Here is a 16431-nt window from a genome sequence, read left to right on the forward strand (position 1 = left end):
CTGGGTAACATTCAAGTCAACTGAAATGTGTCTCGCCAAACAGGTCATATATGCGATCCACTTAGAGTATTATATATATAGTGCCAAGTACGTCAGGAGGGCATGGCCCCGAAAACAGATCATTAGGAGTCTTTTATACTCCCGACACTTGAGTTAGCCACCTGAGTCGGTTTTCTTAATAACACCATGAGTCGCTACTCCTTTCCCTCGTCGCGAGTCGACCATCGCAAAGTTCTTGTTTCCGCTCCAAGATGTTCAACGTGAAGGCTGCTGTGGTCATATGGGCAAGCATCGGCCTGTCGCTCGCTCAGACTCAAGTCACCGTCAACGTAGGTTCGACACTGCAGAAAATCGACGGCTTTGGAGTATCCCAAGCCTTCGGTCGTGCCGCAGAATTCCAAGCTTTAGCAGAAGGCCCTCGGCGAAAGGGGCTAGACTACCTCTTTAACACCACCACCGGTGCCGGCTTCACCATCATCAGAAACCGCATTGGTTCCAAGGGTGCAGACTCTATTCTGCCAAACAGCCCCGGGTCGCCGACTGCAGATCCCAAGTATGTCTGGGATCGCAATGATTCTGGACAAGTCTGGTTCAGTAAGGAGGCGATGGGATATGGAGTGAAGAATATCTACGCCGATGCGTGGAGTGCACCGGGTTTCATGAAGACGAATGGTAATGAAGCAAATGGTGGGTACCTTTGTGGCGTCACGGGCCAGACGTGTAGCTCTGGAGATTGGAGACAGGCGTTTGCGAACATGCTGGCGCAGTATGTCAAGTATTATCAGGAAGAGGGCATCCAAGTCTCACATCTTGGATTCTTGAATGAACCCGATTACACGTGAGTCTATGTCACCCCTCTAATCTAGACGACGTAGTAAATCTGACTCTATCCAAATTAAGCACCTCGTATTCTTCCATGCGCTCGGATGGCGCCCAAGCCGCTTCATTCATCCCAACTCTCTCCAAAACCCTGCAATCCAACAACCTCTCCTCCGTCGCTCTTGCCTGCTGCGACAACATGGGCTGGGGCACTACCCGCACCACGGCCTCAGCCCTCATCTCAGCAGGCATGGAGTCCTACCTGACTCTGCTCACCTCGCACAACTACAACGGCGACCCCAACTCCGTCATCTCCACCCGTCTCAAGACATGGCAGACGGAAGCCTGCGACCTGCAGTCGCGCTGGTGCACGACTTGGTATAGCAACGGCGGCGCCTGCGAGGGCTTGACGTGGGCTGGGAAAATCGCGACGGGCATCCTGAACGCGAATCTGAGCGCGTACATCTACTGGCAGGGTGTGGAAGTCAACCAGCAGCAGGCATCGAGCTATCTCGTGCTGAGTGATGGGACGGAGGTTTTCCCCTCGGGAAGGCTGTGGGCGATGGCGATGTGGTCCAGGTTTATTAGGCCCGGGGCGTACAGGGTTGCGACTTCTGGGTCGGTGAGTGGGGTTTCAGTTGGGGCTTTTAAAAATACGGATGGGAGTGTGGTGGGGGTGTTGACTAACACGGGAGGCTCAAGTCAGAATGTCAAATTGGCGCTGAATGGGTTTACGCCTAATGCAGCGGGGGCATGGTTGACGGACAATAGTCATCAGGTGGCGGGTGTGGAGGTTACATTGGATGGGAGCGCGGTGACGGTGGCGGTACCGGCGAGGTCGGTTGTTACTGTTAAGTTGACGGAGGCTTCGTGAATCAAGCCGAGTTCAGCGGCGATCGACACCAGAGTATACGATGGAAATGTGCAGTAATCTTGATTTTATATATATTCATTGCTTCGCAGTGAAGTAGTTAAGCAATCCTTACCTCGTTAGCAATCTAGAGCGTCAGGGAGACTACAGGTAGAGCCAGGCCTATGACAGGATGGGTCTGCTTCAGTTAAGTTCCAAAATGGGTATACTTGAAAAAGACTCCTATACTAAAGATCCTCCACGGGATACTTTACGAAGCAATAACTCAAGCTAGTTGTTACAAAATTAATATAATAAGTCGGCTGGTGTAGTTGGTCACTTCGCTGGTAGATAAGTCCCGATTTGAGCCTCGCCCACTTGGGTCGGTGACGAGTCGCGGGTTCGAATCCCGCAGCTGACACACAAGGGGGTTTAGTCAACCCTTACGGCGCGCTGCCCACCTTGTTGACTTCGCCTACCTAGCGATAATAGGGAGATTGGTGCAGTTTAGGATTACGAGCATCCTAGCCAGTCGACCGTCAAGCACTACGTCGGCGGAATATAACTCGACAGCCGGTCCAGAATTCGAATCGTTAATCCGACCCCTTATCGGACCTCGCCTTTCCGATAACGCTCGTCGGCGAACCCGTCCCCTCACGATAGAAGGCGCGCAGCACGCCCTCTCGCCGCGATTCTTGCGAGCGTCTGACCACGTTACGGTCTATCCACTTGAGCGTATGGTTGAGATGTATACGCTCGACGAGAACCCCAATTAGCAGATACTACGACTTGTCGCGACAAAAAAAATAGTCGAGCATCTTCTGCACATCAGCAGCATCCCACCCCTGAGGACGAATTTAAGTGCCACATTACCACACTTATCGGTAGTTCAGGCAGGGGTTGTAGCACAGACTTAGGGAGGGACAGGAGGTTTAGTAGTCATTTGGCTACAAGTTTACCTGTATAACCGCCCGACGCGGCTTAAGGGCCCGTATGCCAATCTTCGTTGCCACAGGATAACGTCCCACACCCACATCCGGGACACACCCACATGTGGGACGCCCTAAAAATGATGCTGTATATTATAACCATTGACTTTAACCTTTTTTTACACTTATTCTGATGCGACTACAATACAGCTTTCACCGTCACTAGGGTTTTCAGACTCGCTAGACTCATCTGTACTATCCTCAATTTCACCAGCCTCGATTTGAGCCTTCCGAATAGCCTTGATATTAGTAAACTTCGAATTAGGGCTCATCTTGACCTTCCTCCGCTTCCTAGCCCTACTGGCCTCAAGCTCTGCCTCTATTGCCTCAATATTTCGCTGTGCGACAGCTAACTGGTAGTCCTTCTCATCAAAGCCCTTTTGAACTTTCCGAAAGAGTAGCCGCTGGGTATTTGGATCACTATCAAGCTTGCTGAATAAGCTGAGTTGATCTTACTTGGATTTGATGTTCCCGTTGAAGGAGCAAAAGGAGGGCACATATGCCTAACCTGTCTGTATTGTAGCTAACTCTGGTCCTCTCTTCGAGGGTCTATGTATGGAAACAAAAGAGTTCTTATATAGTCAATGAATGGTAGACTTGCTGATTAATTCAGACAAGTTGTAGAAGCATATAGATAAGTAGGGAATGTTCTATCCTTGCCACATTTCTCGTAATAGAGGTATGTGGGGATGGTCGCCGTTCTAGGTGGCGATAGTGGCAAGTATAGGACCCACATGGCCCACAGGGCCCATATTGTCCAACTATCTTGGAGCTCATCTCTCCTCTTAGGCGTTGACCAGGCTACTGATGATGTCTCTAACGCCCAGTCCTGACTACTAGAGTGCCCTTTGCAAGTCTGACTAGGCTGTTTGATTGGTGCTGACGTATTCTCAAGGAGCAGGGGGCTCATAAGGGGTCTAGCTATGCTCGAAGGCCAGAGACTAGTATATTTCCATCCACTGATAACGTTCTTGACGGTCAATGCTGCTAGACGTGCCTTTCCATAGCAGAGGAGAAAGTTTCTCTTCCCTACGACAGTAGTAGTATCCCATTGGTTAAGGTAACCAAGCTCTTTCTTATAGGCTGCCTTGAGGGGTCCAAAGACTGACTGATCGAGAGACTGGAGAACGTGGGATGTGTGTGGCGGTAAGAAAAGCAAGTGTATCTTGTTTATGAAGCAGAGGTACATAAACTCTGTCGTTTCGTGGCTACTATGCCCATCTAGGATAAGTAACCTAGTCTCTTCAGGGTCCTCTGGTTGAGTCAAAGGAATAAAGATCTTTTGTAGCCACTCAATACCCGTAGAGTCTGACGTCCACCCATTCTCTGTTGCTGTAAACCTCCAGGCTTCGTATGGAGTCAAGTCCAGAGGAAACTACTGCTGCTGGACAGACTTTCCCTTGTATATCACAAGTGGGGCTGGTGCAGTACCAGTCGCAGAGATACACTCTATAAGAGATGTCCAAGCTCGAGATCCAGGCTGTTTCTTCCGCATAGAACGAGTCTCAGATGATCCTAGAACAAGACCATTTGATCCTCTACCTTATAGAATACCTGTCTCATCCATATTGTATCGATTCGAGGCCTTAATAGCTTTGATCTCAGGGATAGCGAGGTATTTGAACCATTGCCTGATCACATTAGCTGAGGCTCCATTAATACGTTGGGAATCGATAGCTCTGCTTCTCTGGACCTTGACTGAAGGGTTCCTCTTGATAAAAGCCTGGACCCAGTTCTTTCCAAGTGGTTCGGTGTCTCCGTGGATCTGTAGGATACGCTCGGCGAAGTCTTTGAGCTGTTGATGGGTTGGTGGGAGGCCTAGGGCAGCCTGGATTCGAACCCATTCAGCCAGATGAGATTACTGGGCTGGAGAGAGCCTCTGGTAGTCAGCGAAGGCTATATCTCTTCACTAGGCTCCCTGAATCCGTCGTGAAAGAGTATACCTTGGGACACCATGCTCATATGCTGCTTTCGGAGGCTTTGACTGGTAGCTATTGCTTGAAGAGCTCGATAAATATAATCTTCGGTATATTGACTTATATTAGTGTAAAGAAGACGTACGTAAAATGTCGTAACGATTGAATCGATATTGGTAACGATGAAAGAGGTTGAAGTTAGAGGCTAGCGGTGTTGATGAGGCATTTTTGGGTGTCCCACATGTGGGGTGTCCCGGATGTGGGTGTGGGACGTTAATTCCACTGACCGTTGACTCTCCTCACACCCTGTTTCAATCGTTGCGTATGTCAACTTTCCCCAAGTATTCATGCAGTTTTGAATAGTGGTGTTTTCATCTAGATATCGCAAACTGAAAGCAACTGAGCTGCCAAATCCCAACAAGTTGGAAGTGGCCCGAAACTAATCTGTAGTGTCAGGAAGGTGGCGGCAGTAGACTGAGCCTGTTTGACTGCGAATGTCTAACGGTAGGCACATGGCAGCGCAGTGTCGACCTCGGTTCCTCAGCACAAGTAGTTGCGACACGTCATTTCATGTCAAACGCAGTGGATCAATCCCACACTATGGATGCAACGCGACAATCTTTGGGATGATTATTCTATGGTATGGATTATGGTCGTACCATCTGGATCTAGATCAAACGCAAATACTGGAATGACGCACCTTCTTTATGGCCAGTGATGAATATATATGGTACTACCATTATTCACCGGCAGATGTATGTAGGAAAGTCTTTTCACTCGACAAGGTCGCATTTTGTTGAAGCTTAGAGGCGATCTATTCTACAAACTAAAAGAAGAGGAACCCACCCCGAATTTATCTACCCCAGATTATTGGACTCCTTTGGAATCGTCGGGTTTCGCCCAACCGTGCCAACCCTAGGAGTCTGGCATCTGTACCCGCAATCCTGACAGGGGCTGGCAGATCTCGACAATATTTCATCAGCTGTCCAAACGCTAGCTGTTTGAAATACAACTGTCCGACATCATCTCTGTCTATATTTCTTCTCCTGCTTTTGGAATAGTATGCATTATTGTTGTTGGCCGCGCGGAATGTGTAAGTATGTCAGTCCGGGTTTGGCATGCCAGCGGCCTAACGGTTAGACCCAGAAAAATGCACCTAACGGCGATCTCCTGGCCGGATCTTAATGACTCCAAGTGTCAGTAGATAGACGCCGGAATCGGACTGTGGAACGGAACAGCAGATGATTCGATGTTGATGTTCTAGCCCAATTCTACGCTACCAATTTTGCGGTACCAATTCTGCGTTGCAGCAGTCGCAATAAATGCAGTCTGACACGTTGCCCCTGCAGTAATCAGCCTCCTCTCCTTGGTCCGATGCGCGCCTGTAGCTTATACCCATTTCAGGCAGGTCAAGATCATGTCGTATGCTCCGCCAAGGGGCGTTCTAGGGCTTTTCCCGCGAACCTTGTAACACCGAAGGTTGAAAACGAAGAAAAACGTTATTTCCAGTCTGTCGCCACTATGGCCATATTACCGTTCATGCACAACACGACCAGGAACCCACGAGGAAATTTCACTTGGGCGCGTCTGCTTGACTGCTTGGTTGCTTTTAGTGCTGATATAACACTGCAGATCCGAATGCATTCAGACATTCCATTACCTGATGGCCCACTCAGTCCCAACCAACCAACCGTCGATGATGGTGGACATCGGCTCATTACTTATGGAGTCGATAATTTTCGCTCGGGTGGGCTCCTTCACTTTTGAGTCCCTCTTGTTTCTGGGATTCCATTTCGTTTGAATCCCATATCAGTGCTCAAGATGAGGTTTCAACATTCGACTACTCTGCTTTTAGTTGCGGTGAAGTCGGTGATAGCTGTCCCGAGCCAGGTGGAACCGCCGAGATGTGGCGTAAGTCGGACGTTCACTTGGCTCTATTATTCTTGTAACCTCGTTAACAAATGTCCAGCTTCTTTGCATCTCCCAATCGACATTCGCATCGACATGCGACCTGATGGATTTGACTTGCATCTGCAGTAACGAGCAGTTGCAGGCGGAGATACAGACATGCGTGGCGTCGAACTGTACGATACGGGAGCAACTAGGTGTGCAACGGGCCTGCGAGTTTTATATCAAGTTAGCCAATACTGACAGGGCTCAGCAACGAAGAAGTACTCGTACGATGCTTGCGATGTAGTCGGCGAGGACAGGAGGGCATTGGTGTGGATCATAGGCGTTGTCTTTGGCGTTCTCGGGCTAGTTGCGTTCCTCCTCCGCTGCTTCGCGAGACTCTACATCGGCCGACAGGCATGGGGCATGGATGATTGGTTCATGTGTCTGGCCGTGGTATGTCAGGTCTGCCATAAAAAGATGAGTGACTTTGCTAACCAAACCGCAATAGGGGTTCATGATGCCAGTATCATTCATGTCCGTCCCCATTGCTCAACATGGGCTGGGATTAGATATGTGGAACGTCCCTTTCGACGACATAACGTCCATCCTTTACGTGAGTCTCTCATTTCTAGTCACTACTTACAGCGCGCGCTTACCGCGTATTTACCTAGCTTTACTTCTGGGATGAGATATTGTATGCCATAGTGCTGTCTCTCACCAAGATTTCGATACTGTTCTTCTACATCAAGATTTTCCCGAAACGCTCATTTCGTTACATGGTCTACGGACTTATGGGATTGAATCTGTGCTACGCCATCGCCTTCGTATTTGCGCTAGTATTTCAATGCACGCCGATCCAAGGTGCTTGGCGAGCATGGGACGGCACTTTCGAAGCCAGGTGCCATAGCATCAACGTCATCGGCTGGTCCGCCGCCGCCATCAACATCGTCCTTGATCTCATTACCATCTGCCTCCCGCTACCGGAGTTATTCCGACTGTCAATGTCGCCTAAAAAGAAGATCCAGATCATGTCCATGTTCACGGTTGGCTTCTTGTGAGTTCAGACTTATAACCCCACCAGACCTCCTACCGAGCATCCAATTCAGCTGGAGAACAAATTAAACGCTGATCTGTTTACTATTATAGTGTTACTATAGTCAGCGGTCTTCGCCTACGTTCACTAATTGCGTTTGGCAAGACTGAAAATCTTACACGTAAGTCATCGAATGTGCCCTCCGATCAAGCCCAACGAGTCTTGCTGAAACTGGCACAGAGGACTATGTCGAAGCCGGCTACTGGACAACGATCGAAGTCCCCGTGGGCATAATCTGCGCCTGCATGCCGGCCATCCGCTCGCTCTTCAGTCTCGTCTTTCCAAGAGCTTTCGGCACAACGCGCGGTAACAACTACGCCAGTGGATATGCGAGCCAAAAGGCTCGATCAAGGGTATCGACGAGGCCGATGACGGGGAATGCCATCAGAGTCAACAAGGAATGGACCGTTATGAGTGGCCCAGCCGATCTGAACGGCAGTGACGTGGAGTTGTTTTCTTTTGAGCAGATGGCGACAGTGGAAGCTCCGCCTAAGAAGACGACGCCAAATCGGCATTCGGATATGTTGAGAATTAATGAGCAACAGGTAGAAGGGAGGTAGATTTCAGGCGCTTGGATTTGGGTTTGGTCATGGAAGAACAGCGCAGGCGCAAGGCTAGGTTTAGTTTCTGTACTTCGGGGGTTAAAACATCAACTAGAATTATTGTATAGACTACCTCGTTATACTGACTAAATCCATTTATACAGTGTACTTCCCATGGATACCATAGTATACTGTATTTGAAAAGAATTTGTCAAAATTGGGAGGTGCGCGTTGTAATTACAGCCACCTTCCTAGGTCCACCAGTCAGACGCCATGCCTTCGGCACCAGTCTCTATATCTGGAGCTGACTGTGGATCAGATCCGGCATTGATTCCGCCACCCATGCAGCCCTCAGGTCCTTTTTCATCGACCGAAATGCCGTCATTAGCCCTGTCTTTACTGTTGTTGGCCGCTTGGGGGCGACCTAGGTATTAGCCGATGCCGCTCTGGTCAGGGACTACAACCTATACAACTCCGGGGCGTATGTAAAAGCCCTTAATGTGTGGGAATAGGCTGGAGGCAATGCCTCGGACAGCTTGACGGAAATGTATACGGTGTCCATGACTGGGTTCGAGACTGAGATCACGCCAGCTTCCGTGTAGTCGTTCCAGGTCACCGTGTTTGATTCCGATGGCAATGCACTAGGCTTAACGGATGTTGTTAAGTTGGCCTAAGCCAGTAGAAACTCATTCTTCAATTTAGTTTGAATGAATGTTGCTAACTCGAGTTCGTAAATAGGCGGTCATTATAGGATGGAGCTATCCTAGTTAACGTGTTGAACCAGCTCTATACCATATCCAGACTACAGGTTCTACCATGATTTTACTAATTGCACGTCCCTCGTAGACCAGGGTCCGCTTCTAATAGTCTATTATGAACCATGGCCCTATAAGCCATTGGCAAAACACTACACTTTGCTTGATATGAGCCCTGCCGATCAAATTGATACCACTATATGTCAGTTCAGAACTTTTGCATCGTACACCACAGGGCACTGTCAGCGCCCGGCAAAACACTACACTTTGCTTGATATGAGCCCTGCCGATCAAATTGATGCCACTATATGTCAGTTCAGAACTTTTGCATCGTACACCACAGGGCACTGTCAGCGCCCGACATAAAGCAATGCCTAGCAAGCAAATCAAAGCAAACATAACTCGCCGATATATTCGCAAATACAAACACAATGGCCAAAAATTGGGATTTCCGGCGTGTAAGAGGTCTATCCGCATCTGCGAAATGAGCGAGATCGAATGCTACTTCGCCCAGAAACAATTTCGCGGAAGAAGGGGGTAATACAAACTATCATCTATACAGTCTTATTCTTGGATCAAACAGTCACAAGTAGGGCATGGATCCTAGTAGAGTCTGCCAGACTTACTAGATACCAAAGGCAATATAGCCTTCAACTACTGTGACTCCACAAAGCATATTTATACGCTTACCGGATCGCACTACTAGATGACCCTCGATTCGGCTAATATAAAAATATCAAAAACATCCGGCTTTAAGAGCTAGTAACCTGATAAAGTTAATGTGATTCGAGTGCTTTGTTGATGAATTTAATGCGAATCGACGGCTGGAAGGTTTGACCGACTGCAGAATTCAATGCTCTTCGCTGGCTTCAATAATTGGATGATTGAAGGGCTGGGGGATTGATTGACCTGTTACGATTCTAAGTGCGGTAGGAATTTTGATAGGTCGCAATTTGATGTTCCGGATAGAGATTTTCTGGCTCCAGAGTAGTCTTGGCAAATACTTCTATGATTTGTATCTGTATTGGCTAACACAAATGCAAATCAAATCTCAGACCAGATTTGCTTTTTTGCTTTACGTCGGACCCTGTAGGACAGGCGTTGAGACGCCAAACGCCTGTCTACTACCTCAGCCGTAAGACCATCAATCTAAATAGATACAAATTACGTACTAAGGAAGAATGGGACCCAGTTGTGTTACTGGCCAGCAAGTGTTGGATATGGTTATGCCCTACGTTCCTTGTTTACTCGCCAATCATATACGTCCAATAGTCGATCGACGAGCGTTAATCTGTTAAAGTTGGGCGTAGGATTGTCCGGTTCATGCAAGTCTTACACGGTGATACACAGGGAACGTACAAACGTCACAGCAACTCAATCCCGGACTGAGAACTGCGAAAGGAAGATATACTTGTCGTCACCGAAACAGACCAGGCCACTGGATGGATAGAGATATTTAATACTTCTTGCTATATCAAATTCAATGCCCGACAATTGTACGGTTACAAACACTTGAAATTTAGAAGATTTCGGTTGCCATGTCACTTGGCGAGCTGGTTACACCTAGCGCTGATTCGATCTTACGGGCGCGGTGCCCCGAACTGCCTCAGCGAGACTCCGACCTCGTGTCAGCAAACGCACGTCAATCTTTCGGGGACTTGACCATATATATGTGTCGCCAGACCCATCCATTTCTACTGGGATAGATGTGCTAACTATACTTGATCAAACACACGTACACAGCCATGAAGCCGTCGCAAGCACTTAGGAGCTCCGAGGGACCGGTTGGTAAATATGGCAAGTAAGTGAATGGATGCTCCATCAAAGGTACTTGTTTGATTATTAGCCATTTGGAGATACCTGAACCAGGTCACATGGGGCAACTTTGGTTAGTTTACCTCGACTTCTACATGAAAATGTGAGACAGATGAAAAAGATGAAAAAACAAATACCTTCTCCCTACCCCTCGAGCAGTGTCCATGGTCGGAATACCGAGCAAAACCTCCAATCTTACCCCCACTATTAATCATCCGACCAGGTTCCCCAACCCAGAAGGGCATTATCACATTCAGCCTGAGCTCCAACCGACAGAACCCCTTCGCCGGCGCCGCTCATGATGCTATGTTCAACACGTGGCGGCGGACTCGCACGCAGATTCTCTACTGGGCCCCGCCGTTAGTTATGGCTTACTATCTGATGAATCGGGCTGTGACGAGGTATGGTAACTATTGCTTCTTCCTATTTTCTTTTCTTTTCGTTGCTTTGCTTTTGTAATCAGGTGGATTCTGAATTGGGGGCGCAGACTAGAGTACCTCAACTCCAAGGCGGGTCGGAAGGAGTTTGGGGAGGAGGAATAATTTCACGGAAGTGAAGTTTAGGTCGTTAGGTATAAATGGATTGGAAGATGCTTGGATATCTCCCTTGGATATTGTGATCTCGGCAATGGAAACCCCTGATGACAACATTATTTTCAGACTGTATGCATCTAGCAGAAGCAACGAGCACTGAAACTAGCAAGCCAACCCGTGATTTACAACACAGAGCCTTTGGAAGACATTTTTACATTACAAGCTAATAAATGATAGGAATTAGCTAATTTAACACACACAGCAGCATTAAGTGATACAGAAAAAGTGAACAACGTTGACAGCAGCCCCAAAGACTCCTCGACAAATTTACAAAAACGCATCACATTACAGTGGCACCGGATTCAGGAAAACCGTCCCAGTGATCAGTTTCCAAGCCCGTTGCTATTTTCTCAATTTTTTGTCGTCCTGGTCGATACTCAATGTTGCGTACACGTAATAAGTGGTGTCACAGGGCTTGGCGCGTGGATGACCGTCCGCTGCCGGATGAAAGCCCTGCACTCCGCACCAACTCTAGACAAAGCCGTACAAAGTCTGGAGTCAAATTGAAGGGGTAGAAGATAAAAAACCAGGGCAAATGATAGCATTATTTCAAATTTTACAGCTTCAGAAGGTGCGGTTTGAAGGTCTACGGGCGGTGGTTGGACCGGACAAGTCATCGCTAGCGTATTCTTCACTATAATTTATTACTTGGGTTTCTCGTGCAATCGAAGAGGTTTTATTTGAATTGTAGGTAAAGTGGCCCAATTCTACAGCGCGTGCATACGCTCTGAAGCACAGGAATGGCGGGATTGGTGCTCCACCAGCTCCCTCCCTATTCCGTGTACTTGGCTACCCCTAACGTAGTCGGAGGACTACCAACTTCCTGGTAACCTCTTTAATAGCGGTTAAGTGCTGCTTTTATCAAGGAAGAAGTAGTCGGTGGCTACTCTCACCCAGCCAAGCGCCTGCAAGCAGAGAAAAAGCGGAAGCGTGAGGCCTATGTCCAAGCAAATAGCCAGGCCCAGGGCAAGGGACGGCCAATATTAAAAAACAACAAACCTCCAACGACGCAGGCTGCATTTATATGGGCGGCCCTAACGCGCTATCACTGGCACTGGCGTTAGGGTCCAAATTCATGTTCAAATATAACGCTATACGCGTGTACTTCTCGGCTGATCATAAGCTACGGTAAGTAGACAACCAGAGGGCTACATCCGACCGGTAGGCTACATGGGTAATTAGACCGAACTGTACTTTATACGTGGGGGAATGAGCGGAATCGATACTATGAAAGACTCCTACTTACCGTAGTGGATTGTTAACCATACTAGCGCTCTAAGGAGCATCCGTAGGTGTCTTAGAAATTCTGTACGTAGACTTCCTCTGTAGTAACTATATACTATTACGGTCGAATAATCGGTGAATTGTGATATTTAGGGCGCTGTCACCTCTTACGGAGGTATCGGATGATGAGCCACGCAAATAGCCCTGTGGTATCCTCTTGTCATTTGGCCCCCTTTTACCATATTCACTACATCAGCCGAAACTGGATTGTCCCGGTTTTTCAATAGAGCCTCCCAGTTGCCGACATTCGTCTGTCAAGATAGTCAATGTATAGGGACAGCCATAGTCGCAGTCCTGCAATTATGTCAAATCTCACATAAAAAACCATCCAATTTTGACATCTCACAAGTCTAGTTAAAATTACACCACTCAAGCGACTAGCAAACTCATCATCTTACAACTTCAAGGTATCCTTCACTAACAGCAACTATGATCCATCCATCCATTTGGACCTGGTTTTGTTCTAATCCCGTTTATACCACTCCCCGGTCCTACATCTACCCAGCATACTCCTTCACTCCCTCCCTCCGTTGCCTTATTATCTTCTGTTTCTGCTCTCCTAATTCCTGCTTCGCGTCAAAGGTATCATTCAAGCATATACGAAGAGGCTTCTCTCTCAAGCCGCCGCTGTAATTACCTCCTTGTGCTTCTCTGCCTCATTCTCTGTCTCCTTCCCCTTACCCGCAGCAGTCCCCGGCGGTGTGGCATCCTCGTCCTCGTCGCCTTCGTAAATCTCCTCGACAATCTCCCCCGGCAGGGCCGCGGCGACGGGGCTGAATTGATCCACTTCCTCAATACTCTCCTTGTCGATGTCTCCTCGCCTCGATCTGCTTTCGCCGCGGCCGTCGTCCTCTTCATCTACCTCCTCTTCTTCCTGGATTGCGTTTTCCCCGCTTCGCCTTCCTAGAACGGAAGCACTTGCCGTCCGGCTGTGGCTGTGGTCTCGACTTTTGCTGCCGCCGCTCGCGACTGGGTTTTGGCTCCCCATCGCTAGCATAGGCCCTTTGAAGAGGTTGCGCTTTCGTTTTGCGAACAGCACGTTACCGCCGCCGAAGGGATTCGGGCTCCCGGGCGGACCATTGCCATATCTTCTATCATTTGCCGGCATGCCTTCGTTGAAGTTCAATGCCAGAGCGGGGCCCCTGACCAAGCGGATGTTGGAGGGAAAACTAGTGGACGTCGGAGTGGCTGGCAGTACTTTCACGGAATGATGAGGCGATCGGCCAGGTGTCTTGGTCATCGTTGTCGAGATGCTCCCATTGGAGGAGGTGGATGATGCCTTAGAATGGCTGTGTTGGTGATGGGGTGGCATTGTCCGTATAGAACTCAGAGAACTCGAGGTCGACTTCCTGCCTCGCAGGCCCTTAGAAGAGCGGCGGACGGCGGTCGTGCGAGGTGTCATGGGTCCTGGTGAGAGTGACTGCCGTTTGTATGAAGTGGATGAAGGCATCCGTGGTGCTATGTGCCCTGACGTAGGAATGGGCACAGCCGACGTAGGTGTGTTGATGGTGATAGGGCTACCAAGCGATGCACCGCCGTCGTGTCCCGACTTCGCCGAAGTGTGGCCATTAACTGCATGCTTTGGGTCCGTGGCAGCAGCCGCACTGGGAGGGGAAGCGGTAATGGAATGCTTGCTAGTGTGGGGCCGAGGGCTCGCGTCCTTGGAGTTCTTCGTGCTGCCATTCTTCCCGACCAGATTGGGCGTAGAATGGCTCCCGCGTTTGGTGGGCCTGTGGCGGCGCGTTGTATCCACGAGCCAATGCGTCCAGTTCTTCATGTGGGCAACAATGACCTGCGATGGCTTCTTGCGCACTTTCTGGGGAGTGGGGTCCGCCCCCTTGGCGTGTGGTTGCGGATGCAGAGCGTCCGTTGTGGTCACCAAGTGCAGCGTCGAGCCTCTAGACCTTGCGCTGCGCAAGATGCCTTCTTTGGGTGGCGGTATAGGCCGCCTCTGGCGCGACGTGCTGACGGATCGAATTGAGTCTTTGTCTACAGGCGGCGGCGGCGGCGCTTCCGAGTCAGGACTGAACGCACCCCCCTCACTGGATTCGGGCAGGTGGGGGAGATCAGTGATGTTGATGTTCAAGTCGAGGTAATGAGCACTGCGCCTCTCGGTCCGACCTCGCGTTCGCGGTAGTGGGGGTTCCATGCCATCTTCATCGAGGATAGGAGCCATGCGTTCGAGCTTGCTGGATGCTGCCGAGAAGCGGCGAGAATTTCGATTTTCAGCCTCCTTCTCTTTCCGCCTCCGTTCCCTCCTTTTCGCCTTCCGCTCCTCCTTCTCCAAGAGCAAGGTCCACCATCCAGCCAGCGCATCGCATTTTTGGGCGAGCACGCTCTCGATGACTTGATCGATGTCTACCCCTGCACTCCTCATGCGTTGTAAGCAGTCCTTCTCGAGTGCCGTGCTGAACGGAGCGGGTCGATGGAGCTTGAGAATGGCATGCTGCTGGGGCGCATGCTCGGCGAGGAAGGGGTGAGTAAGGATATCCGGGAGTGTCGGTCTGATCAACGCCCGTTTCGAGAGGAGGAGCTTTAGCAGCGCGACTGCGTCTGGCGGCAGATGGTCAGGGTATTTTGCTTCTTCGGTCAGGATCTTCTTTCTCGTTACGTTGTCGTCGTCGTCATCGAAGGGCAGCTCGCCACACAGAAGCGCGTAAAGAATGACGCCCAGACTCCAGACGTCGACCTTTTCTCCAGCGTATTTCTCCCCCTTCAGCATTTCCGGCGCCGAGTAACATATGGTTCCACAGAAGGTCTGGAGGTAGTTGGACTTGCCCTCATATTCGCGCGTAAAGCCAAAGTCGACGAGTTTGACGTTTTCGTGCTTGTCGAGCAGGATGTTCTCGAGTTTGAGGTCGCGATGCACGCATGATTGCAGGTGGACGTAGGAGACGGCGCCGACGAGCTGGGTAAAGGTTTTCTGGACTTTTTCGACCGGCAGGGGGCCATGTTTCAGGAGGTAGTTGTAGAGTTCGTCGCCTGTGGAATATTAGTTCTTCTGTGCTGCTGACCGTCATGGCCGTAGGGTGCGTCGTACCGGGACAATATTCCAACACCAGCCATACCATGGACTCGGTCACTATCACCTCGTATAGTCGCGCGATATGCGGGTGTACAAACTGTCGATGGTGGTGGATCTCGCGAGCCAGATTCGAGTCGTCTTTCTTTGCCGACTTGAGCACGACCTGGGCATGTGTTGTTAGTTGGTTGCAGCGGTAGCATGGGGCGACTCAACGCGGGAGGAAAGCGTTCGTGGGACGAACCTTGGAGCCATTGGTGAGCTTGTGGTTGGCGAGGTAGACTTTGCCAAAGGATCCCTTCCCTATGAGTCTCCCGAGTCCGTAGTTGCCGACGTTTTTGAGGTCCTTGTTGTTAAATTCGCTGCAAGTGAAAAAATGGTCTCAGCAACCGAACGGAAACACATCAACCCCTGGACTGGACTGGAAGCTGCGACGTCTCTCGGAGCGACTTACTCAAGCAATTCCTGGTAGGAATTGGCAAGCTTTGCCTTCCGTCCCAAGGCGTCGGCTTTGGCCCTGTTTGGCTGCATGTCCTCCTCGCTCCTCTCGGTGCTGCGGCGACGTCGTTCAGCCTCGCTCGCTGTCGGATGCTCTCATAGTTGGGAGTAGGGAGATTGAAATTTGAGGAAATGCCCCTGGCCCGGGCCCAGCAAAATGCGACCACTTGCAGGGGGGGAGGCACTCTTGGAAATGCAAAGACGGGGAAGGGAGCACGGTGCACATGAGTGCATGCACGAGTAGTCTGGGTCAGCCCTGCTTTCTTGGAGAGGGATCGACCGCTGAACCACCGAACCGCTGGACGGTGAATTCCCACATCGACCGACGTTACGTTGCAGCAAAAGGCCTGGCCAGGTTTCTT

General features: G+C 49.9%; 4 protein-coding genes and 1 non-coding gene across 5 annotated transcripts; 4 read left to right on the top strand and 1 right to left on the bottom strand.

Moving 5' to 3' along the window:
* Nucleotides 1-251: 251 nt before the first annotated feature.
* Nucleotides 252-1745, top strand: BCR38DRAFT_473750 (xylanase; the record flags this gene model as incomplete). Its single annotated transcript, XM_040862945.1, has 2 exons — nt 252-838; nt 901-1745. The coding sequence occupies 2 exons, from the start codon at nt 252-254 to the stop codon at nt 1691-1693; spliced, it is 1380 nt and encodes a 459-aa protein (XP_040717506.1). The 3' UTR covers nt 1694-1745.
* Nucleotides 1746-1987: 242 nt separating this feature from the next.
* On the top strand, nt 1988-2090 carry BCR38DRAFT_t153. Its single transcript has one exon. It is a non-coding gene; the product is annotated as a tRNA-Thr (tRNA).
* Nucleotides 2091-5907: 3817 nt separating this feature from the next.
* Nucleotides 5908-8281, top strand: BCR38DRAFT_430610 (uncharacterized protein). Its single transcript, XM_040860045.1, has 7 exons — nt 5908-6485; nt 6544-6679; nt 6736-6920; nt 6976-7080; nt 7139-7521; nt 7614-7681; nt 7741-8281. The coding sequence occupies exons 1-7, from the start codon at nt 6396-6398 to the stop codon at nt 8118-8120; spliced, it is 1347 nt and encodes a 448-aa protein (XP_040717507.1). The 5' UTR covers nt 5908-6395; the 3' UTR covers nt 8121-8281.
* Nucleotides 8282-10894: 2613 nt separating this feature from the next.
* Nucleotides 10895-11214, top strand: BCR38DRAFT_339661 (cytochrome b-c1 complex subunit 8; the record flags this gene model as incomplete). Its single annotated transcript, XM_040855716.1, has 2 exons — nt 10895-11078; nt 11165-11214. Coding segments are annotated over 2 exons (234 nt in total), but the record flags the coding sequence as incomplete, so codon positions are not given.
* Nucleotides 11215-12874: 1660 nt separating this feature from the next.
* Nucleotides 12875-16287, bottom strand: BCR38DRAFT_430612 (uncharacterized protein). Its single transcript, XM_040860046.1, has 4 exons — nt 16026-16287; nt 15816-15933; nt 15590-15737; nt 12875-15531 (listed from the first exon to the last, which is right to left on the bottom strand). Exons 1-4 carry the CDS (start codon nt 16100-16102, stop codon nt 13166-13168), a joined length of 2709 nt encoding a protein of 902 aa, XP_040717509.1. The 5' UTR covers nt 16103-16287; the 3' UTR covers nt 12875-13165.
* Between the last annotated feature and the right edge of the window lie 144 nt (nt 16288-16431).

Source organism: Pseudomassariella vexata, assembly GCF_002105095.1.
Source record: "Pseudomassariella vexata strain CBS 129021 chromosome Unknown BCR38scaffold_5, whole genome shotgun sequence".
Classification (NCBI taxonomy): Eukaryota; Fungi; Ascomycota; class Sordariomycetes; order Amphisphaeriales; family Pseudomassariaceae; genus Pseudomassariella; species Pseudomassariella vexata.